The sequence below is a fragment of the Lotus japonicus genome, chromosome 3 (assembly GCF_012489685.1).
Source record: "Lotus japonicus ecotype B-129 chromosome 3, LjGifu_v1.2".
Classification (NCBI taxonomy): domain Eukaryota; kingdom Viridiplantae; phylum Streptophyta; class Magnoliopsida; order Fabales; family Fabaceae; genus Lotus; species Lotus japonicus.
The window spans coordinates 12,504,512-12,528,539 of record NC_080043.1 but is presented as its reverse complement, the minus strand read 5'-3'; the positions used below and the strand labels follow the sequence as shown (position 1 = coordinate 12,528,539).

The 24,028-nt window shown below is 36.9% G+C and overlaps 1 protein-coding gene and 1 pseudogene across 1 annotated transcript; both read left to right on the top strand.

The window, feature by feature from the left end:
• Positions 1 to 7,225: 7,225 nt before the first annotated feature.
• LOC130748177 (prefoldin subunit 2) lies at positions 7,226 to 9,897 on the top strand. Its single transcript, XM_057601340.1, has 2 exons — positions 7,226 to 7,367; positions 9,226 to 9,897. The coding sequence occupies exon 2, from the start codon at positions 9,230 to 9,232 to the stop codon at positions 9,656 to 9,658; it is 429 nt and encodes a 142-aa protein (XP_057457323.1). The 5' UTR covers positions 7,226 to 7,367; positions 9,226 to 9,229; the 3' UTR covers positions 9,659 to 9,897.
• A 1,826-nt stretch (positions 9,898 to 11,723) lies between these two features.
• Positions 11,724 to 22,530, top strand: LOC130743620 (disease resistance protein RPV1-like; annotated as a pseudogene).
• The last annotated feature ends 1,498 nt before the right edge of the window (positions 22,531 to 24,028 follow it).

Below are 24,028 nucleotides of genomic sequence, written 5' to 3'. Positions count from 1 at the left end.
TATCCTTGTTTCTCTTGAGTCTGCTAAGTCCAATTTAAATCAGGTCTTCTGTACCCGAATGGTATTTCAATTTCCTGTCCCACCAATCCAATCTGCCATGCCAATTAAAACACATGAGTGGGCAGTTACAAACCTACATCAGGGTTTTTAATTGACATATAAACAATTAATCAGTGAGATAGATGATAATACACATATTGAGGACAAAAGATTTCAATCCACCCAATTCTTGTTTGATGCAATTTTGGTAGCTAATTAGTTTAATCTTTCAATCAAATTCACATAAACCTCATTTTTATCTATATCTCTCTTAATATCATATCATATATATCACATTTTTTTTTTCTCTCTTCTTAAGATAGGCGTCTATACCTAAAGTAGGTGCCTAATAAGTATTTTCCTTAACCTTTTGTCTGCATAAATTGAGGAATATTGCTGGCCAGCCAACACGGGTTGTAATATGTTGTATTAGCATATTGCTGACCTATTGAGGTCGATCGGTTTCCAACTTCCAACTACAAGCATGCTAGCTAGTTCCACTATAAGCTGTTGCTTTTTTTTTTGATACATCGGAAAAATTATAAGCTGTTGCTGATACTTGTGAATGTGCATGTACTTAATTGAGTGAAAAACCTTTTTTCCTTCTAAACTTTATTTTGTGCAAAAAAAGTAAAATATGAAACTCATTGATGCTCTCAGAGTCTCAGTCACCTAACCAAATGAGATTCATAATTTTTTGGCTTGAAGGGCAGTTATAGAAATTCTGAGAATAAGATCAATGAGTTTCAAATTCTTTTGTCAGATTCTTTTGTCCGTGAGAAATTCTGAGAATAAGATCACGCGTTTGGTATGATAAGGAAAAAGTTACTTTCCTAAGAATTCAATTGTGAGTTAGTCTAACATTGGTTAAGAATTAGTAGGTGAAAATTTTATAAAAGATGTAACTCATAAATTCATTACTTAAGATTTTAGATAAAAATGTAACATCTTCAATCCCTGTAACATGAAGTGATTCTAATTTTAAAACAAGTGCGATTCTGACACACACGGTATAATCTTTCACTTAACATGCTGTTGGAGTTTATAGACAACCAAATTTACTTTGAATGAGTTTGGTTCAATTGATAGTATTTCACAAAATTGCAAGCTTAAAACTTGATTAGTAATATGAATAAAAAAACAACAAAGTGATGGTGTATAAATATTTAAAAATAATATTAATTAAGGCCTAATATTAACCCTAACCCCTATAAGTCCCAGTCCAATTGTAACACCCCAATTTCTCAACTGAGGAGTCACATTAGTAACCTAACAAAGTCTAAGGACCAATCTGCAATCCCTAAAAACCAAGGGAATTTTTTTTTTCTGTAAAACAACTAAACACTTCGGCTAAAAGGTTGGAAACATACCATAACTTTATTTAGATAACTTGTTTCCCGATATACAGTAATAATAGTTTACAATACCATAAGTAAGGTTCAGAATAAACATGCGCACTTTAACAGTGGCGGAAGCAAGACTTTAATAACAGAGTTCTCATAAAGTAAAACAGACTCCAACATAATCCAGAAGAAGAGAAGCAAAGCTGCTTCTCATACCTCTACTCCACCGCTTACAACTCGATCTCCAACTCGAGTAGCTATGCCTCGGCGGAAGGATCTCCATCGCCTAATAGCGTTAAGCGCCCAAACAACAAGTAGCAAATAGAAAGGGTTAACTCCATGCAATTACCATGTATAAAAGAGAAAAATCATGTTGTTCGAATTTAATTACCTGGCATGGTAAATAACTAGCAACATAACTCAACTCATATATCAACAACTTAAACATAAATTGGACTCAGATAATAATAACCTCAACAATGTAACATCAAATCAGATATCAATAAACCAATACGAAAATCCAACAACATAGGGTCAGGTGTTAGTTCCCTATAATGCAACTATATGCTGCTAACAAAATGGATCGATCAATATCGTCTCTCAAGACGGGACAATGATAGGACACACCTCCTCATCGCCACTTATAACGTCATACATGACGGGACAATCATAGGACACACCTCCTAATCGCCACTTAACGTCACACAAGACGGGACAATCATAGGACACACCTCCTGATCGCCACTTAGCACCTCGCAAGATGGGACAATGATAGGACACACCTCCTCATCGCCACTTGACTCAAGCCCTATATGCCAAGTCAGACAACAACAAAGCCCAACCAAGGACCAATCCAAAGTAACCACATGTTCCATCCACTAGGAAGCAGTAACGACAGAAACCAGTAAACGGCCGAAGCCTCTCAGAAAACGGAGACACACGTCTCAATAAGTTCACTCGGCCGAAGCCTTCAGAAAACATTTTCCAAATTCAGCATAATAATCATAATCATCTGCCAATCAATATAAACATCTTCATCTCAAACGCAGGCAGTGCGATAAAAGCATGCAAGACTCAAAGACGCTCTAAAACCGAGTTACCCTTACCTTCGTGAGTAGAAGTTGGGCATGGAAATTGCGAACCTAGAACAAAGAAAACACAATCATCAACACAAGCTTCACTAGGAGCAACACGATCTACTAATACTAATCGAAATCGTAAAGAAAGCCTCTAAAGCTTCAGAGTTCCTATTTAGGCACAAATTGACAACGGAGACTTCGTTCGCTAAAACGAGCATAACTCGAGCTACAGAACTCAGAATGACACGAAACCGGCGCCAAAATTTCGACAATTGAAAGAGCTACGCAATGGCTCAAGTCATAGAGACCCAAAAATTATTTTTGGACACGGTACCCAAGCAATTAGGTTTCGGCCACTATGGAAAATAGGGTTTTCGAACTTTTTCTTCGATCTAAATCAATTCACAAGGTAGTTTTAGGGTAAAACTAAGGCAAAGAAATTGTCGGAACAATTTTCGGACAATCGGGTCGAAATACGACTATCCAGGGGCATTTTGGTCCAAAATAAAGGCTCAAAACTTCAAAGTTATCAGTTCGGAAAACAAATTTGACAGCATTGATCCTCATGACATCCGTGACAACAAATCCTAAAGGCACGAAGTCAGATTACAGCTTTTCGACAATAAAGTTTCGAAATGTGCGACTAATGGGGTTTTGAATCAATTTTTCAGATCTTGGACAACTGAATCGCAATCGGCGATTACTGACAGAGGTTTTAGACTCATGGGAACATAAGGAACATAACCCAACCAAGAAATCAAGGAAATCGGACAATTTTAGAAAAAGCTCAAAACTGTGAGCACAGAAACGACTTCAGAAACGCAACAGAAACAGTAAACAGAGGTAGGATTCATGCTAGTTACCTCAATACCTAGAAGTAGGGACGAACTGCACGAAGATTGGTCAAGTTTTCGTGAAAATTTCTCCTCTCCTCCTCTCTCCTTGCTCGCGGCCTTGAATGGGTGAGAATGAAGAGATTTTGCTTTTTCGAGCTATTTATAAGCAGGTGAAATCGCGGGAAAATGAAAATTTCGCGATTCCGATTTTTGCAGCACGTCCACCGAGGAATTCTAAGAGAGATTCTGGCGTCAGAATTCCAGAACTCAAAACAATTATCTATGGTTTGGGAAAAACGATATCTAAAATCCCAAAGGCGGTGTAAGTTAATCTGTCCCGTTAAACTACTTTTTGCTGTGATGCTCAGACGACAAAACTTCCTTCTGAAGAAAGATTGGAAATGTCGAAACAAATCTGGCAACGCGGACGGAAACTTCGTTAGAAGTCCCGAATAGAAAAAGTCTTCATCCATCGCTCGAATCTAGGGTTTCGAAGCAAGGAAATTAGCGTCGTCGGACTTCCGAAAAGTGAATACTATCGTGCGTACAGTCCAGAGTTCCGAAATGAAACGCTGGTCGAAGGAAAAATAAAGAAAATCTTTAAATTTTCCAAGGATTCGAAATCTCACTTAAAACGTTGCTCTAAAGCGAAATTAGCCTATTCTGGACACGCTTGCCATAAGGCGGGTGTGCAGACGACTCGCTCTAATTCCTAAAATGACTACGCAACATTCCTCAAGCAATTCCTGAACTTTCTTCTTCATTAATCTTTCTCAAATATCAAACTCCTGTCACGCTTACACTGATTCTACGCGTGAGTCGGAAATTAGCTTGTTCTGAAAATCCAGGTCTTACACCAATGAACTGTTAAGGTTATATTAAAAAATATCTCCAATAGTCTCACATAGTTTTCACTTAAAAACTTTCTGATAAGTTTTAAAATCTGTAAAAGGATTTATAAGAATTTTATTATTTTGTTTTAAAAATACTATTTATTTTTATTACTTGAAAACTTTTAGAATTATTACAAGTTTTTAAACATATATATTTTTCAATAACAATATATAGGGTTGGGGTACAGGTTTAATACTTCATCCTTAAGTAAGTGGTCTGGAGGTTCAATTCTCAACTTGGAGGTTCAATTCTCAACTCGTGTGAATGAAGAAACTCATTGGTTAACCTCTATTGCTTAGTTCAAGACTATAAGCTTTGGGATACCTAGATAAAAAAACATATTTTTTAATTGATTTTTTTAAAAATTCAATAAACTCTTGATATATAATTCTATGTTGCATGAACTCTGGCGGAAATAAGTCTCTATCATATTCTAGAAGGGTTAGACAAAAAGTTTCCATGTATACAAAGACTAGGCGCGCAGATGTAACATCTAGAAGACTAGAATTGCATGCAAATAAAACGTATTGACTATTTCATGTATTGATAGTCTTCACATATATATCACGGATAGAGAATCCGCAGGACAACAAATACTAGCCTAAGAGAAAAGGAAAATGTTGTGTTCACTTCACCCTATATATTTACATTTACATGCACTTAGAGAGATATGAAAAGAAGAAAGAGAAGTGGAAAAAATAAGTGATGTAAATTATGATAGAAAAAAAAAGAAAGAGATAAGAAAAGAAATTAATTAATGAAAATGAGATGCAAGAAAAAAAATGAAATGTGAAAGAAATATTGCAAGCAGGGTCTCTTGGAAATGTGACTTTAATTGCCTTTCTTTTATCTTTTAAAAAGGTTTATTTAGGCTTGAATTAAGAGAAAGATTAACTTAATCGTGAATATACTGTCAAAAAAAACTTAATCGTGAATATATATATATTTGAAAGAAATACAATGATAGATAACATAATCTTAGATGCAAGGTGTTTTGTGTAATAATAATATATAGGTTAAGTACCTATAAAAGATGACTAAAATTTTGACTATTTCCTGCCGATTTCTCTATAGATTTTTTGACCTGCCATTGGTCTCCCTCAATGAAGAATTAAATATATTTTTTTTTTCCAAAACTATCATCGTATTCAATAATATGACAGAGTTAAAGAGATTTTGCAGAAAGAAAATTTAATAACATGAATGACAATTATTTATTTATCATTACATGGACTATCATTACAAGTTCTTCTGTAATGATCAACAGCGTACAAATTCTAAAGGAAAATAAATAAAAATCCACTCAGATACATCTAAACTGTAAAGAATTGTTTCAAATCATCTAAAGAATGGACTCACATATGATACATCAATTCAACCTAAGAGATCTCATTCTCCTCTACTTCTCCACCTCTAACATCCCCTTCTGGCCCATCTGCAGCTCCTTGTCAATCAGGATATCATCATGGGCCACCTCAACAATCTGGTCCTTCTTGTCAATAACAATTTCTATCATCGCCAGCTCCTCTGTATCGGTCTCCTGTTTCTCTGGGAAAAAATCATAAGAAATTAAATAAGGTAACCTATGAAAGTAGATAAATCATTTTACAAATTTATTGCTTGTAACAAATTCCCTAGGATTGTTCAAAAAAAAAATTCATAGGAAATGTTCATAGAAAAATTTGTAGGAAAATTTCATAGCAAAATTTGTAAGAAATATTCACAGGTAATATGCACGAAATATTTATAGCAAACATCTAATGCTAAATATGTAGGAAAAGTTCACGAAAATTTACATGTAAATCTACATGTGGAATCTGTACTAAATCTATAGGAAAAGTTTTACATCCATAAAATAATTGTATAAAAATTTATATTAATATTTTTCCAGTAATTTAAAAAGATAAAATTGATATTTTAAACATAAAGAAAAAAATTAATTCAAAAATAACTTTATAGAATCTTTGATTTAAAAATATCACGAGAAACATTTTTTAAAAGTGTAGTGCACACATTTATCTACTTTATGGAGTTGAGAAAACAGAAGATGACCGTGAGAACATTAACAATGAAGTCTCTAACAAATTAAAGAGGTGAATACAGCTGAGTAGAAAAGGAAATGAAACATGCACGCCGGTAAAGGAGAAAGTAGATTCAGTTGAGGAAGAAAATGACAATAGAAATCGATCAAGCACCGACAAATTGACAAAGTCCAATGGGTTAAGACATAATGGAAGCAGACACAAAAACATGCCTCATCCAGCTAGTGAAGCAAGTGTGTAGTGCAAGTAAAGCAAGTGTGTAGTGCAAGTAAGAAGAGTGAAAGTTGGATAAATAAGTTAGAAAGTGTTAATTATATAAGTTGTTGACAAGCTCTAGGAAACAGATTTTTTTAGCTTTGGAGATGCGTAGGAAGAAAACTGTTGACCCATTTTTTAAAAGAAAAAGGAAAGATAATGAAGAAATACAAACTATGTTCTCAGCTTCATGGAAATGCATCGTGGGGATAAATGGGTTTTTTGTTTTACTTTCTGTATCTCCATGGCTTCAATCTAGAATTATGTATTGTGTTATCATAATCAATTTTGTTCCATTAGTGATATCTTTACTATATAATTTATCTTTTATTTGAAAAAAAAAACTATGTTTGATGTACAAATGTACAAACTACAAATTTAAACGTTAGTGTTGAAAGTGTTGTTGTATATATTATACACGTGAAAATTTATATCTTTTTGTGCGTTACATGTCATTTGATAAGATTATGATTCCGCCCATGACAAACCTCATATAACCACAAAAGAGTAATACTACAATACTTAATAATAAAATACAATACATACCATCCTCACAAAATCACAGACTAATGAGAAAAACAAAATAAAAGAAAAAAGGAAATAATTCCTTATAGCTAATTTTCTACATGAAAAAGGAAAAACAATGATGAGATGGGTTTTTTTGTCTAAAGTATAAGATCATTGAAATGGGCCAAATTTGAAAGAATAAATCCAGGCCCAACTATAGTTTGGTGTTGAAAAAAAAAGAGATTATTTGGTGAAACTGTATTCAATCCCAGTGCTGGTGCAGTGAACCCTAGCTATAGAAACATTGTTGTTGTTCGAAATCGACGATCCCTTCTTTCATCTTATTCTTCGATTCGGAGCTTCTTCAATCTTGTAAGTTTTCATTTGTTGAGCAATTTGTTCAGATTCATGAAAAAGGGTTAATAGCTTTCTATGATACTGATGATTAGGGAATATAACTTGAATAGAATTTAACTGCTATGTGTTGATAAAAAAATTGATTTTGAGTTGATGGGGTCTTGGTTTTGCAATTAAAGTTTCAGTTTTTAGGGATCAGAATCACTTTAACAGAGTAAGGGTTTAAAAGGGTGAGAAAAGCTCAGTATTTAGGGATTAGAATCAATTTGACAGAGTATTTTCTGATGTGACCTATTTGTGTTTGTTAGAAGTGCTGCTTAGTATGGTTTTGGATTTTACTGCTAAGTTCATGATAAAAGAGCAACTTGATGTTATAAAGCTCGTGCCGTGGCGGGGTTTTGGAAAGGGTAATGAGTCTATTATAGGCAGGCCATACCTTACATTTGTGTCTTCAGACTCTTAAGCTAATACCTTAAATTTTGGGGACAATTGATTCATAACATGGGATAGAGATAAGAGCTTTAATGGTTAAGCGGTCTAGACTCTAGAGTTTCAATCCTTGTGGATTCTATTCCTTTAATAAAAATTTAAATTCAAGGACAAGGTAGATAAGTGGGCTCTTGTATTAGGGGGCGTGTTAGAAATTTAGTATTATAACCATTCATCCGTCTTCACTTATTAGTTTAAGCTTCTGGGGTAATTGGTTACTGAAATTTCCATTCATCAGGCTTGTTACTGATTTTTTCCCTTCTTCTTGTGGTATGGAAGTTTTGATATGTATCAAATGCGCGGTTTTTACAAATTTATGAAGACTGTAGATGCATTCACCTTCTTCTTTGTAGCATCTGGTCCATTGTCTGCTATGCTATGTCAATATAGTATTTTGGGGGTGGCTGGCCCCCATACACTGCATTCTGCATTAATGCAGTGAATTTTTCTGATCTTTGAAATGATGTGAATTTAACTTTAATCTTCTGTTAACATATATAATTATTAAGATGGTATCCTTGCTCTAGAATCTGGATAATAGTTCACGGAATAGATATTACCAAATTGATCAAAATGATATTGTGGTGAAAATTTATTGATTTTCTCATTTTCTTAACTTCCATTTTTTTCCTTTGATGTAGGAGGTAATGATATTTGAGTCTAAAATGAAAATCTGTTAAGCTGTTCTGTTTCATCATCTTGTTTCTATTTGTGCTTGTTAAGATCACATTCCATCCTGTCTTTATGTATTTATTATCTTGTTTACCTTTTAAATTTCTCTTCTTGATGGATAAATTATTTTTATTTGATATGCATATGCAATAGCAGAATCTATAAACTTGGCAATAGATCATTTTCTGTCTAAGATTCTTTTATAGAATTTTATAACGAGGTATGGGTAAATTACATGAGTTTAGCAATCTCTTTGAACTTGCTTTTGTATTATGAATGTCAATGTAGAAAACTGTAATGGTTGACAATGACTATTTTCTGAAGGAACTGAAGTGAAGAGCGTGCTTTTCTTGAAAAAAAGTGGTCCTTGTGCTTCTGCATTTATAAGTTGTCTGTCTCACTTTGATGAGTGATTGTTATGTGTGTTTATCAGTGTACAACTCATCAGAATGTTCGCTTTCAAATGATCTGTAATGGGCTTAAATTAAAGCGCAGTTGAAACCTTTTGCTTGTTGCAAAAAAAATGAATGTCAATATAAATTGCATTTTAGTCGTCTCTCTTTGGCGAATGGATATTGCTGTAAAAAATGCTCTACATTGAGTTAAGAGAAAGAAACGCTGAAAATCTAACAAAATTTGTCCTAATTTGCTTGCATTTATTCTCATTACTCTCTTTTCTTTACCTTACGATAGTTTGTTTTCATTTCGGTAGAATCATGGCCAGCAAGGAGCCAGTAAATGAACAAGCAGTTGCAAACACGTATGCAGCTATGAGGTCTGAACTCAACCAATATTACTCCAAAATAACTGAACTGGAAATGGAAGTTAGTGAGCACACGTTGGTTCTTAATGCCATTCAGCCACTTGACCAATCTAGGCGATGCTATCGCATGATTGGAGGGGTTCTTGTGGAGAGAACCATCAAAGAGGTCATGCCTGCTGTGCAGCGAAATAAAGAGGGACTTGAAGAGGTTGTTGCTAGACTTAATGAGGCATTGGAAAAGAAGAAAAAGGAAATTTCTGACTTTGAGGCTAAATATAAAATAAGGATAAGGAAGGCTGATGCTGAGGTGAAAGATGAGTCTGGTAGGAAGGAGGGTTCTGCTCAAGGGGTTCTTGTTGGCCCTGCGGGTGGTAGTGAATGATATGTCTAGTTTTATCCTGTTTCCTCAAATGACTAGAAAAGAAGCTCACTGCCCTATTTTTCAGTTACTGGTTGCATGCTGTATGATGATTTGTCGTTGTAGGGATTAGTCTAAAACAAGTATAACTTGATATCATCTTCATTTTATTTGTTTTGGGCTGAAGAAGGGTCAAGTTTTCATGTAGATTTTTGTATGCAAGACTAGAGCATATAATCATATGACAGCTATTTTCTCTCCCATATGTAGCTTGTGTTTCACCAGCCACCAGGTGTAAAATGCTTTTTAGATATATCTTGTTTAGTTGTTTTTGAAAACATTGCTGAAAAATGTCTCGGAAAAGAGTTAAGACCCTGCAGTATATATTATGCATTCAAAGGCTTATATCAATAAATTTAAATGCTTAGGCATATGGCTTGAACAGTGGGATTGATATGCAAATAAATATAAACAAACAGCCTTGTTTTGGTGTATCCTTGAAAGATGTTATGGAATGTTTCATCTGTTTCATTATGATTTCAAATATGTAGGTTTGAACCCTTTAAGCTTTCTAGAATCACTCTGATGGAGAACTCCATTGCTCTAAGAAAAACAACAGATTAGCTAGTGACATATTCCAAAATGTCAACATTCAGAATAGGTCTCTTGTTATAGGAAGGAAGATGGTCTTGCTCTGGGATGTCACAAAACCCCAATATTACTGTGCTTCATAGTGTATTATAGGGAGTAAACTTCGTAGATGAGAAAATCATAGGAGTGAATTCACACATCCATGACTTTTATGATACAACCAGAATCTCAGGGAGGGAGAAGAGAGGGAATAGGGACAGAGAAGAGAGAACAAAGGGATAGAAGAGGTTTCATTATCTCAACAATATTCAACATATCTCAATTACAAGGCCAACCCCTATTTATATGCGTAACATTTTATATGACTCTTAAGGATAAGTTCCTTAATAGTACTAGTTAGCTGCCCTGCGAAACCGATATAAGTGTGTGTATGAAATCAAGTAGTTCGGAGGGGAAATAAATGATTGTGGAAGATTTAACCGTGAATTTAAACAATAGTTTGGTTTAGTTTAAAACTTTGAGCATCTGATGTTATACAAAATTTACTTTTTACTAAAGAATTTTAGAAATGAGAATGAAACTATAAAGGCTCGTTTGATTGGTATGATATGATATAATTATCATTTCGTGTTTAAACTTTGTCTTCATTGAACCATAATGTACTTATGCTATGAACTATCATATCCTATGATACTAACGATTTTCACCTGGGAATCGCGTTGTGTTGGACTGCCCGCAAACTCACTGCTGCTCAGCATAAAAATTTGCGTTGTGTCAACTGATGTTAGCATTGGGAGCGATCAACCTTGGGTGTTTTTGATTATCCGAGACGTTCACACACACTTCAAGATAAAAAGTGAACTGATATTTCTATGGATTGAGTTGAAAGAGGACTAGAGTTAAAACTACAGTTGTTGCGAGCAATTCGCTTCAAATAAAGAATGCACAAGCATGGCGGTCTTATTTATGGGTGAGAGTGAATTGCGTGGAAAAAAGGCACAAGAGTAGCTATAAGGTGTATCAGAAGACAATTCGCTTTAGTAAAAGCGATTTATGGAAGTCACTTTAGTTAATGTGAATTGTGCATTTTGCTTCGGCCAATGTGAATTGTTTCTACCTTTTAAGGTGTATCAGGAGGAAAAGAATCTCTGCCACGAAATCTGTGTTGCCTCAATCAACTTATGTCACCTACCACCCCGCGTGATACACGACTCCTTACAATTCGCTATCACATGGACTAATTAGATAATTAACCTCTGAGAAATATTCTTTTATACATCGGAAGACCCTTGAGAAATATTTTACATGGGTATGTGTTAAAACTTAAACAAAAAATAAATTTTAATATAATTTTCATTGTTATTTATTTAAATTTTCTAATATATCTATAGATCTATAAATAAAATAATACAAAACATTACCCATGCATCACATGGGTATGACTATAAGATAAGATAACAAGAACTAGTTAGTTATAGTCCACACAAGACGATTCACAATGGCTTCTTCATCCTCGAATCATGAATGGATCTATGACGTGTTCATAAACTTCAGGGGAGAAGACACCCGTGGTAATTTCGTTTCTCATCTCTATGCCGCCCTCTCAAACGCAGGAATCAATGCTTTCCTTGATGATGAGAAGCTTAAAAAAGGTTCCGAGCTGAAACCAGCACTGTTGCGAGCTATAGAAGGTTCTCGTATGTCATTAGTTGTTCTTGTTAGAGCAAAACGAAAAGTGTGGAATTGTGGAATAATATTTTCTATTATCACTAACTCTGAATATAGGTACAGGGTCTAGTATTTATAGTGCTACTAGACAATTACACTATTTTACATATCAATCCTCAATAGACTACATGCTTTTAACTATCAGATATATCACCTACACAAGCCTATTTAGAATTCAACATAACACTCTCCCTGAATTCAAATAGGTCCAAAAAACACTACACCAATCTCTCCTCTCAACCTTACAAATTGATCTGTCTTCACAGCTTTTGTGAGCACATCTGCAACTTGCTTCTCAGTTGCACAGTAAACCAACTCCAACTTCCCTTTCTCCACTTGCTCGCTAATGAAGTGAAACTTAGTCTCGATGTGCTTACTTCTCCCATGGGATATTGGATTTTTAGCAAGGTTTATGGCAGACTTGTTGTCTATATTCAGCTTGATTGGCTTATTCATCTGAATTCCTAATTCTGTCAGCAAAGATACAATCCAAACCGCTTGACAAGCAGCAAAGCAACCTGAAATATACTCTGCCTCACAGGAAGAAAGAGCCACAACTGGTTGTTTCTTAGAGGTCCAAGAGATTGGAGCTCCTTGAAACAGGAAAACATACCCAGTGGTACTCCTCCTATCAACCTTGTCTCCACACCAATCAGAGTCTGAAAAACCAACTAGTCCCTCACCATTCTGTTTACCACCACTTGCTGGAAACCTAATACCAAACTTCAATGTGCCTCTAACATATCTCAACACTCTTTTAGCAGCCATGAGGTGAGATTTCTTTGGTGTATTCATAAATCTGCTCAACATTCCCACTGCATAACAAATATCAGGCCTACTGTTGCACAGATATCGCAATGATCCAATCAACTGTTTGTATTCAGTTTCATTTGTGTTCTCTTCATCATTTATACCTTCCAATTTAGTGTTTGTCTCAGCAGGTGTCCTAGTTGGATTGCAGTGAGACATCTTGAACCTACTAAGTATTTCCCTTGCATACTTCTCTTGATGCAAAATCAAACCATCTTCCTTGTACAGGAATTCCATTCCCAAGAAATAAGCCACCTTGCCCAAATCAGTCATTTCAAATTCTGATTTGAGAACAGATTTAAATTCCTCAATTTCTTGTCCAGAATTCCCTGTAATCAAGAGGTCATCTACATACAAACACACTATCAATTGGTTTCTCCCCTTCTGACCTCTTATGTACACTCCATGCTCAGCTAGACATTTCTTAAAGCCATGCTTGAGGAAAAAAGAGTCAATCTTCTTATTCCAGGCCCTTGGAGCTTGTTTAAGACCATAAAGAGCCTTGCTTAGTCTATACACCATGTCCTCTTTCCCCTTTATTTCAAAGCCAGGAGGTTGTGCCACAAAGACTTCCTCCTCAAGGGGTCCATTGAGGAAGGCTGACTTGACATCAAGATGGAACAAGGACCAGCCTCTCCCACATGCTAGAGCCACCACTAACCTTATAGTCTCAAGTCTAGCAACTGGTGCAAAAACCTCAGCATAGTCAATCCCGGGTTTTTGTAAAAAACCCTTTGCTACTAGTCTAGCTTTATGTTTCACAATTTCACCTTTAGGGCTCAGTTTTACCTTGAAGACCCATTTCACACCAATGGATTTCTTACCACTTGGCAACTTAGTCAGACTCCAGGTTTTATTCCTTTCAATGGCTTTCAACTCTTCTATCATAGCATTTTTCCAGACTTGCTCCTTCAATGCATCATGGTAGTGAATTGGTTCTGCATCTGCCAACATGGCAAAGTGAATTAACTCACCATCCTCATTAACTGCATTATCTGGAATCATCTCAAAGTCAGTGAGTCTAGAAGGTAATCCCCTATTCCTTTGTGGTCTCATTTGTTCCTGAGTTTGAGATACAATTTCATGATTTCCTCCCGTGTCAATTTCCTCTGGATCACCACTCCCTGTTGTATCTTCATCAGAGGTATGATAATGACGTTGATCAACTCCATTCAGAGTACCATCTGAATTATGATCAAGCAAATTCTGAGCTTGTGCTTCACCAACATTTTGTTCATATGTATTGCTAACTGGGAAAACTAGACTGTTAGGACTCACTCCTCCTTTTTCCCAGTTCCATTCTTCACCCTCACTCACCACTACATCCCTGCTGATTGAGAGTTTGTTAGTAGAGGGATTGTAGAGCCTATAAGCTCCAGTAGGATGATAGCCAACAAGAATCATCACTTCACTTTTATCATCTAGTTTGCTCCTCCTAGCTGCTGGAATGTGCTTATAGCATAAGGACCCAAACACTCTCAGATGAGCATCACTCGGTTTGTTTCCAGACCAAGCTTCCTCAGGTACCATACCTTGTATCTTCTTTGTTGGACACCGATTCAGAACATATGCAGCAGTTTGCACAGCTTCTCCCCATAGTGTGTGTGGTAAATGCTTTTGCTTTAGCATACTTCTGGCCATTTCAACAATGCTTATGTTCTTCCTCTCAGCAAGGCCATTATGGTGCGGTGTGTAAGGAGGTGTTACTTCATGGATGATCCCTTGTGCCTCACAGAAATCTTTGAACTCATTGGAGGTGTATTCACCACCACCATCTGTCCTCAGAATTTTCAAGGCTCTACCACTTTGTCTTTCAACTAAAGCTTTAAACCGTTTGAACACAGAAAAGCCTTCACTCTTTAACTGAATCAGAAATAACCACAACTTTCTGCTATACTCATCAATAAAGGTAATGAAATATCGGTTACCCCCAATAGAAGCATGTTCAAAAGGCCCACATTTATCGGAGGAAACAACATGCAAGATATGCTTAGCTTTCATAGGAAGTTTTTTCACAAATGGTAGCCTAGTTTGTTTTCCAGCTAGACAAACTATGCAACTTTCAGTAGGTAACATTATCTTAGGTACACCTAGGACCATCTCTTTGGTTCTCAATTCACTCAAGCTCCTAAAGTTGAGATGTCCAAACCTGTGATGCCAGAGCCAAGCTTCATTGGTGGAAGATGTGGTGAGAAGACACGCAGCATTTGCAGTTTTGATGGTGGTTCTGAAAGTTCTATTTTTTGACATTGTAGACATAAGAACGAATCTCCCCTTCGGATCAAACAACTTGAGTGTACGTCTCTGAATGTCTACTGAGAAACCCTTTTCAATCAGTTGTCCCACACTTATCAAATTGCATTCCATGCCGGGAACAAATAACACATTCTCTATGAATGCAGGTTTGCCTCCTTCCATTTCGAGTGCTATTTTTCCTACACCCTCAGTCATCATTTTGCTGCTGTCTGCTAACCTAACCACTGTTTTCCTTGTAGCATCAAATTCAGAGAACCATCTTCTGCGCCCAGTCATATGATTGGAGCACCCGGTATCCAAATACCAAACTTCAGAATCCTTACCACTCTCACAGGTTGTAGCCATCAACATTACAGGATCTGAGTCTGAGTCATCTTGAACCAAGTTAGCTTCTTCTTCAGCCTTCTTGGGAGTTTTTCCTTTATTGGAACCACCTCTAAATTTCTTGCACTCATAGGCATAATGGCCAAACTTTTCACACCTGAAACACTGAACTTGACTTCTGTCAGTGGTCTTTTTCTTTCCACTAAACTTTCCACTATCACCTCCTCTTGTGGAAGAAGGTTCAGGCCTATCTTCAAGATCAGATTTCTCTTTGCTAGAGAAATTTTCCTTCTGTGACTTGAACTTTCCCTTTTTCCACTTCTTGCTCCTATCAGCAAAGGATCCCTTTTTGGATTGGGCCATCAATGCTTGTTCGGTCTCAGTTTCTGCTTCTCTATCAGTGACCCGTTATTCACGAGCCTCAAGTGTGCTCTGCAGATCTTCCAACTTCAATTGGCTAAGATCCCTTGTCTCTTCAATTGCAACCACAATCATATCAAATTTTGGGGTTAATGTGCGGAGTACCTTCTCAACAATTGATTGCTCAGTCAAATCCTCACCATTACTCTTCATTTGACTGGTGAGAGATCCCAATCTTGAAAGGTAATCAGCAATTGATTCATCAGATTTCATCTGCAGCAGTTCATATTGACGTCGTAAAGACTGGAGTCGCACCTTCTTTACCTTCGAATCACCACCATAATACTTCGTTAGCAAATCCCATGCTTCTTTGGAGGTTTTTGATTCTGAGATTTTGTCAAAGACCTTTGAATTCACGCACTGATGGATGTAGAAGAGAGCCTTTTGATCATTCTTCTTTGCCGCTTTGTGTGCAGTTCGCTGAGCCTCCGTTGGATTCTCCCCTAACTGTTCATAGCCACCATCAACATACTCACCCACTTCCTGAAAGTTGAAGATGACCCTCATCTTGGAACACCATTGATCCCAATTCTTGCCATAAAAAATTGGAAGGTTTGCTGGCAAATTGCCATTATTCCCCATCATGAACCAAAGAAACGTGTAGTGTAACAGTAGGAATCACAATTGCCCCGCCGCTGAATCAGGATTGATTGCTCCGTCGCCAAATCGCAGTTTCTCCGTCGCCGAATCGCGGTTGCTCAGTCACGATGCAACCCGTTGCAACTCACCTCACAGAGCCACACAAAGAAGAACAATACCCAGGTCCCCGCCGCAGACTCACGGCTGCACCGTCGCCGAGTTACGGTTGCTACGTTTGCAACCCGCTGGAACTCTCTCACAGAGCCACTACGACAACGAACAATGCCAAGAACGCTTCTTTTTTTTTTTACGGTTTACCCACTGGACCGTTGAGAGCTCTAGATACCAATCTGTTAGAGCAAAATGAAAAGTGTGGAATTGTGGAATAATATTTTCTATGCTTCATCTAGATGGTGTCTTGGTGAACTCACCAAAATCATGGAATGCTATAAAACTCATGGCCAGATTGTTATTCCCATTTTTTATGAAGTTGAACCGTCGCACGTGCGTAAGGGTACAGGTGCTTTTTCTTTGGTAGCAACTGGAGGAGAAGGATATGTAGAGTTAGACTTAGGGTTGAAGTGGTCCATCTTGCTCACTGAAGTTGCAAATTTGTCTGGTTGGGATTTGACCACCTTTAGGTAAATCAATACTTCCTTTCTTGTTTCTTTTTGATTTTTTAATGGATAAATGTTAGTAAATTAGTCATCCTCGTCTTTGTTGAATAACTCAAGTGGTAGGAGTTGGGGGACATATGAGTTGGGTAGGGGAGGTCCAGGAATAGATTCCTGACGGTGCAATTTATCTTTTCGATACAAAAAATAAAATAATCTCTTCTCAGGATTCAAAGACGGACCCTTCCCCCTTTATCCCACTCAACCCTTTCTAGTTTCTTGATAGATTCTTTTATTTGAAAATGAAGCAGATTTTGAGCTTATAACATTTCCTTATTTATTATGCTCATTTCTGTTTGTTTTGTAATTATTATTATTGAAGGACTCAAGCTGAAGCAGTTGACAAAATTGTTAAGGACGTTTCGACAAAACTAGAAAAGACAATTTTGTTCATTACTGAATATCCGGTTGGATTAGATGACCAAGTGGAAAAAGTGATTGGGTTTAGAGAAGATCGTTCTAAAAGTGTTTTTACGGTAGGGATATGGGGAATGGGAGGATTGGGTAAGACAACCTTAGCCAAAGCCATCTACAATAAAATTCATGGTGAATTTGAAGGTACAAGTTTTATTGAAAACATTAGAGAAGTTTGTGAAAATGATAGCAGATGGCAGATGCATTTACAAGAACAACTTCTTTCAGATGTTCTGGAAACACAAGTAAAGATACATAGTACTTCATTTGGGATAAGTATGATTCAGAAGAGACTTTCTGGAAGAAAGGCACTGGTTATACTTGATGATGTGACCACGTTTGTGCAATTAAAAGCCCTATGTGCAAATCGTAAATGGTTAGGTGTTGGAAGTGTACTAATTGTTACAACCAGAGATGTACGACTACTTAATTTACTTAAAGTTGACCGTGTCTGTAGAATGAAGGAAATGGACCAAAATGACTCCCTTGAGCTTTTCAGTTGGCATGCTTTCAGACAAGCAAGTCCAAGAAAAGACTTCATTGAACTCTCAAGAAACGTAGTTGCTTACTGTGGAGGATTACCACTAGCTCTTGAAGTCCTTGGATCTTACTTACATGAGAGGAAGAAAAAAGAATGGAGAAGTGTATTGTCAAAACTGAAGATGATTCCCAATGATCAAGTCCAAGAGAAACTCAGAATAAGTTATGACGGTTTAAAGGATGAGCTGCAAAAGGATATATTTCTTGACATATGCTGTTTCTTTATTGGCAAAGGTAGAGCGTATGTTACAGAGATATTAAATGGCTGTGGACTTTATGCTGATATTGGAATAACTGTCCTCATAGAGAGGAGCCTCATAAAAGTTGAAAGGAATAACAAGCTTGGGATACATGATCTGGTTCGAGACATGGGAAGAAAAATTGTTCGTGAAAGTTCAACAAAAGAGTCTGGGAAGCGTACTCGATTGTGGTCTCCTGAGGATGTACATGATGTTTTGACAAATAATACTGTAAGAACTCTCTCTGTATAGAGTTTCAAACTTCAAATTACTCTCCAAAATCTTATCGAGATGATTATTTTTTTACTTATTTTTTCTATTCATAAATACGCATATGATGTTTTGCCTTGTCATGTTCATTAAAAGTGTAGTTAAGGTTGCACCACTGCAACTTTATGCTCCATTTTCTAGTGAGCAATGAAAAGGGCTTCCCCTTACTTTTCTCTGCTTTTTCTTTTCTTCACATGTAGGGAACAAAAACTGTTGAGGGGTTGGTTTTGAATTTGCCAAGAACTGGTAGGATTTCCTTCAATGTTAATGCTTTCAAGGAGATGAAGAAATTGAGACTTTTGCAACTTGTTAGTGTTGAACTCACAGGAGATTATAAGCACCTTTCCAAAGAATTGAAATGGGTCTATTGGAGAGAATGTGCTTTCAAATATATACCGGGTGACTTTTATCAGGGTAATCTAGTTGTTATGGAACTAAAACACAGCAATATTATACACGTCTGGAAGGAAGACAAGGTATAATATTACCATTTTGTTTTAAAACTCTGCTTGATGACAATTGTACGTAATTGCTACCACTTTTCTTTTTTCCATTTTCTTCTCTAATATTTCTCTTATACATTTATCTTCTTGCAGTTATTGAAGAAGCTAAAAATTCTCAATCTTAGTCATTCTAGGTACTTGAAAAAAACACCTGACTTTTCAAAATTACCGAATCTAGAAAAGCTCATTATGAAAGATTGTCCAAGTTTGAGAGAGGTACACCAGTCCATTGGGGATCTGAGTAAGATTCTTCTAATAAATTTGAAGGACTGTACAAGCCTTAGCAATCTCCCAAGGAAGATCTATAAGTTGAAATCTTTGAAAACTCTTATCATTTCCGGCTGTTCAAAGATTGACAAGTTGGAAGAAGATATAGAGCAGATGGAATCCTTGACAACTCTGATAGCAAACGGCACAGCTGTAAAAGAAGTGCCCTATTCAGTAGTAAGATTGAAAAGCATGGGATATATATCGCTATGAGATTATGAAGGATTGTCAAGTGTTGTTTTTCCTTTTCTCATTTGGTCCTGGTTGTCACCAACAATGAATTCCCTACCCCGTATTCCCCCATTTGGGGGCATGTCACTGTCTCTTGTTTCCTTAAATGTGCCGAATGATAATTCGGGTTTATATATTACCATTGCTTCCCAGCCTTTCAAATCTTAGAAGTGTTAAGATACAATGCGGCTCTTTGGATGGCTCGAAATGATATCATTTTTAATAATAAGCTATTTGATGCAGAAGCTCTTTGGGAGTCACACATGTTCCAGTTGTTCACTTGGATAAAAGCTTGGTGGAAAGAATGTCCTTATGGTTTTGATCAGTTTGAAAGAGGATACACAAAAATTGTTTTGGATCGGAAGGCTAGCTCTCGGCTTATCTTGCCTTGGAAACCTCCACATGGTATGAATTTGAAATTTAATGTGGATGGCTCCTTTCAAGCTGGCAAAGCTGGTATTGGGGGAATTTTGAGGAATAAGGAGGGAAAAGTGTTGGGGAAATTTTCCAGAAGGGTGGAGGCTCGGCGGGCGGATGAGGCGGAGGTTTTGGCTATCTTATATGCCTTGTTGTTTTGTCAGCAGTTCATGGTTCGCACTATAGAAATTGAGAGTGACTCAGTTCTTGCTGTGGGTTGGGTGTGTGGGGATAAAAGTAGACCTTGGAACCTAACAAATGAGCTGAATATGATAGATTATTTATTTCCTTTGGTAGCCTGTACTGGGGTGAGTCATATTTTAAGGGAAGGAAATGCGGAGGCGGATGAACTGGCTAAGGAGGGATGTTTCCGTGAGGAACAACTTTGGTCTTTTGAGGGCCAAGGATAAATGCTGACATATTTTGCTTTTTGTTTGGTGTTGTTTACTTTTATGCAGGCCGTGGGAAGCTTCTAGGTGCTGCTGCATATTTTATACAAAATAAAAATAAATATCAATGTATGTTGGTGCCTTGCTGAGATTTCGATATCCTCTAATTGTTGTTGGAGCTTGCTGTTTTTTGGCTGCTGTATGCTGGTGCTGATACTGTGGACTGTCGCTGATGTGTTGTTGCTGTCGTTGCTGTTGCTGTCGCTGCTGCTGTTGTCGTTGTGGTGCTTGCTGTTACTGATATCTGTTTTGCTGTTGCTGTTACTGTTGCTGCTGTTGCTGTCGTCGTTGTTTGCTGTTGCTGGCGTCGTTGTTTGCTGTTGCTGATATCTGTTTTGCTGTTGCTGTTGCTGCTGTTGCTGTCGTCGTTGTCTGCTGTTGCTGATATCTGTTTTTCGCTTACTGTTGCTGCTTTATTCTCGTTGCTGTGTGGTTTATGCTATTTTTCCTGTTTGGTTTTGGAGCTGTTTTACTGATGACTATTCAAGTCTGCTACGGACTACAGATTTGCAAAGGAATATTTACTACTGTCTTGATTAATTTCTTTAGTTGCAGTTTGGCTTTCCCAAGTCGGTGGTACTCTTTTTCCTTGCTAGGTTTTTATCCCATTGGGTTTTTCCTAGCAAGGTTTTAATGAGGCTACCTCTTGGGATTCTGTTAGAAGCCATTCTGTGGGTTGGTGGTGGGTTTGTGCATTTCCTATTGCACCTTTGCTATTGTAATGGTCTTTCTTGGACATCTTGTACTTCCTCTAGTCTTGGGTCACAATTTTGGCTCAGGCATCATTCTCAATAATATACATTTCATTTTCAAAAAAAAAAGATACAATGCGGCTCAGAGATTCAACTAACTCAAGAATTAAAAAGATCTCTTGGTGATGTATATGATGCCAATTTTGCTGAACCAGTAACAATATCACATGCATCACAAGTTTCAGAGTTTTCCTTGAGATCACTTTTAATTCGAATGGGAAGTAGCCACTTAGTCATCGATACTCTTGGAAAAAGGATTGCACAGGTTTGTTTCCTATCATCTCATCTTTATTGATCAATATTAATTTAGTTTCCTTGTCTTTGTTTTTCTTCATGAAATATACTATTATTATCATAAACATTCTCCTCTTCGAATTCAGAATGACACTATAAGTTGCTCAAAAAGTCCAACTGGATAACATAAATGACCAAACATATGTTCATGACACAGGGATTGGCATCCAATGATTCTTCCAATTTTTTCCTTCCGGGTGACACTTATCCTTCTTGGTTAGCCTATACAGGTGAAGGACCTTCAGTAAGTTTTGAGGTGCCTGCTGACAGATATTGTAGCAGGAAGGGAATAATTTTATGTGTTGTTTATTCTTCAACACCTGAAAACATTGCAAGTGAAAACCTTATTAGTATCTTGATTATTAATTACACAAAGCTCACCATTCACATATTCAAGCGAGACACAGTAAGCTCCTTTAATGATGAAGATTGGCAGAGTGTAATATCAAATCTAGGTCCTGGTGACAATGTAGAGATTTTTGTTGCTTTTGGGCATGGATTGATTGTTAAAGAGACAGCTGTGTATCTAATATATGGTCAGTCAAATGCTATGCAAATTGAGCCATCAATTATTATGGAGGAGGATGAGTCATCTATTAAGGTGGTTATAGAGCTATTGTCTGAAGTGAACTTGCTTCCATCAGTTAATGTGGAAATGGGGCCTTCACTTGAAATAAATGTGCAGCCATCACCTAATGTGGAAATGGAGCCTTCACCTGAAATGAGTGGCTGCTGTCACATATTGTGAAAATAGAGTCATCACCTTACAAGGCAATGAAGCCATCAACAAAGCCTCCTCTATGCTTGAGTCAGAATAGAGGTTTCAACAATTTTTTATTGGGCATGCCTTTATCCTAATATGGGATTCCCTTGTTTTATGTGTTTGCAATATTTTCAAGGAGGGAGGAGGGACAGCCCTATGCTGTATATATATAGAGGAGAGTTTATGTGGTTATTATTTGTTTCGATTATTGTGGTTCTGAAAATGTTGTTGACAATCATCTCATTACTATGGACTCAGATAAGCTGCGATGCTTTAAAAGGGTTACGAAAATATTTGTAGAATAGTAATGTTCCAATTTTAAGCATAAGTCCAATTGTTTGGAGCAACTTCTCTATTTATGTTTCTAAGATTCAAGAGAAATGGGTAAATGGGGCAATTTCTGGTGAGTAAGAGCCTTTATTTGTTAATTACTCCCTCCGGTCCTATTTATAAGTAAAAAAAAAAATTCACATAGTTTAAGAAATGTAGTAAAACTAGATAAAATGTATTAAATTTGTCTTGAATCAAAATAAACTTCCAAAATTACCCTTTGTTATTCGTGTTGGAAAGTGGGAAAGAGAGAGAATAATTAATGAGACACATTCTACAAGTTAGAATTAATAAGGGCATCATTGGAAAAAAATAATTACTATAGCTCAAACTTTCATTTGGTTCTTATAAAAAGGACCAAGATTTTTCTTCTCTTTCATGCTTATAAATAGGACCGGAGGGAGTATAATTTATTATCTCGTGAGAATCAACAGTACTGACTTCAAAATATTCTTTTGAAGCAGCTGTCATAATATTGTTTTTCTTTTATCTCGTTTGTTTATTGTGATAGTATTGTTTTTCTTTAATCTTGCAAATCAACCCCATAGTAATTTGTTAGTGCTCTCATGAACCTTGTTTTTTACAGGGTAAATGGTCATATCGGTCCCTGGATGTTCGCACCGACTTCAGAATCGTCCCTGGATGAATTTTATTAGGCTCGCGGTCCCCAGATGTGACAAAAAATAGTCATATTAGTCCCTGACGTTAAAATCCCTATAAAAGTCAACATTATCTTTCTAATTTTCTTTCACTTTAGTCCCTTTCTTCTTTCTTCCACCCTCTTCACCCCCTGCTTCCATCATTTTCACCAAAACCCACCCCCCATCATGCTTCAGAAACCCAGAATGTAAACCCACAATCTTCACCTCCTTCATCTTCATCTTGTTCATCTTCACTTTATTCATCTTCATCCCCTTCTTCCATCATCTTCACCAAAAACTCCTCCCCTTATTCTAACCCTAATTTAATTAATAAAATTAATTTCTCCCCCAAATTAAACTCAATTCCCAATTCAATCACAATAGCAACACAGTCTTGAACCCAGAAATCATCAAAAATCAAATTCATTAATCCACCCCATGCCCTACTAGAGTCATCGCTGTGTTTCTTCTTCTTCCACTCTGTGTTTCCTCTTACGTTCCCTCTTCTTCCTCTCTTTGTGTTTCTTCTTTCTCTTTCACATGTGCAATTGAAGCCAAACCCAGATCTTCACTGTGATTTTTCTTCAACTACCCATTGGGCTTCAATTTCAGCTTCTCCCACTGATTTAGAACCTTACACAACTTCTATGATGAAGTATTCATTGTTGCATGCGTAGTTCTAATTCCTCACCTTTTGGAACTCACTTTCGATGCATTCATGTTGCAAAGGAGAGAGCTTGATTCCTTTTTGGTCATGCCCACTTGTTCTTCAAGCGGAAGATAGTAGAGGTGGACCCTTCTTCCACCGAATCCACAGCCAACAAACCTTAGTTCACCGCTTCATTGTTGAAATCTGCCACCCAACTTCGCGTCTTCATGTCGGGTCTCAAGAAACCCAAACC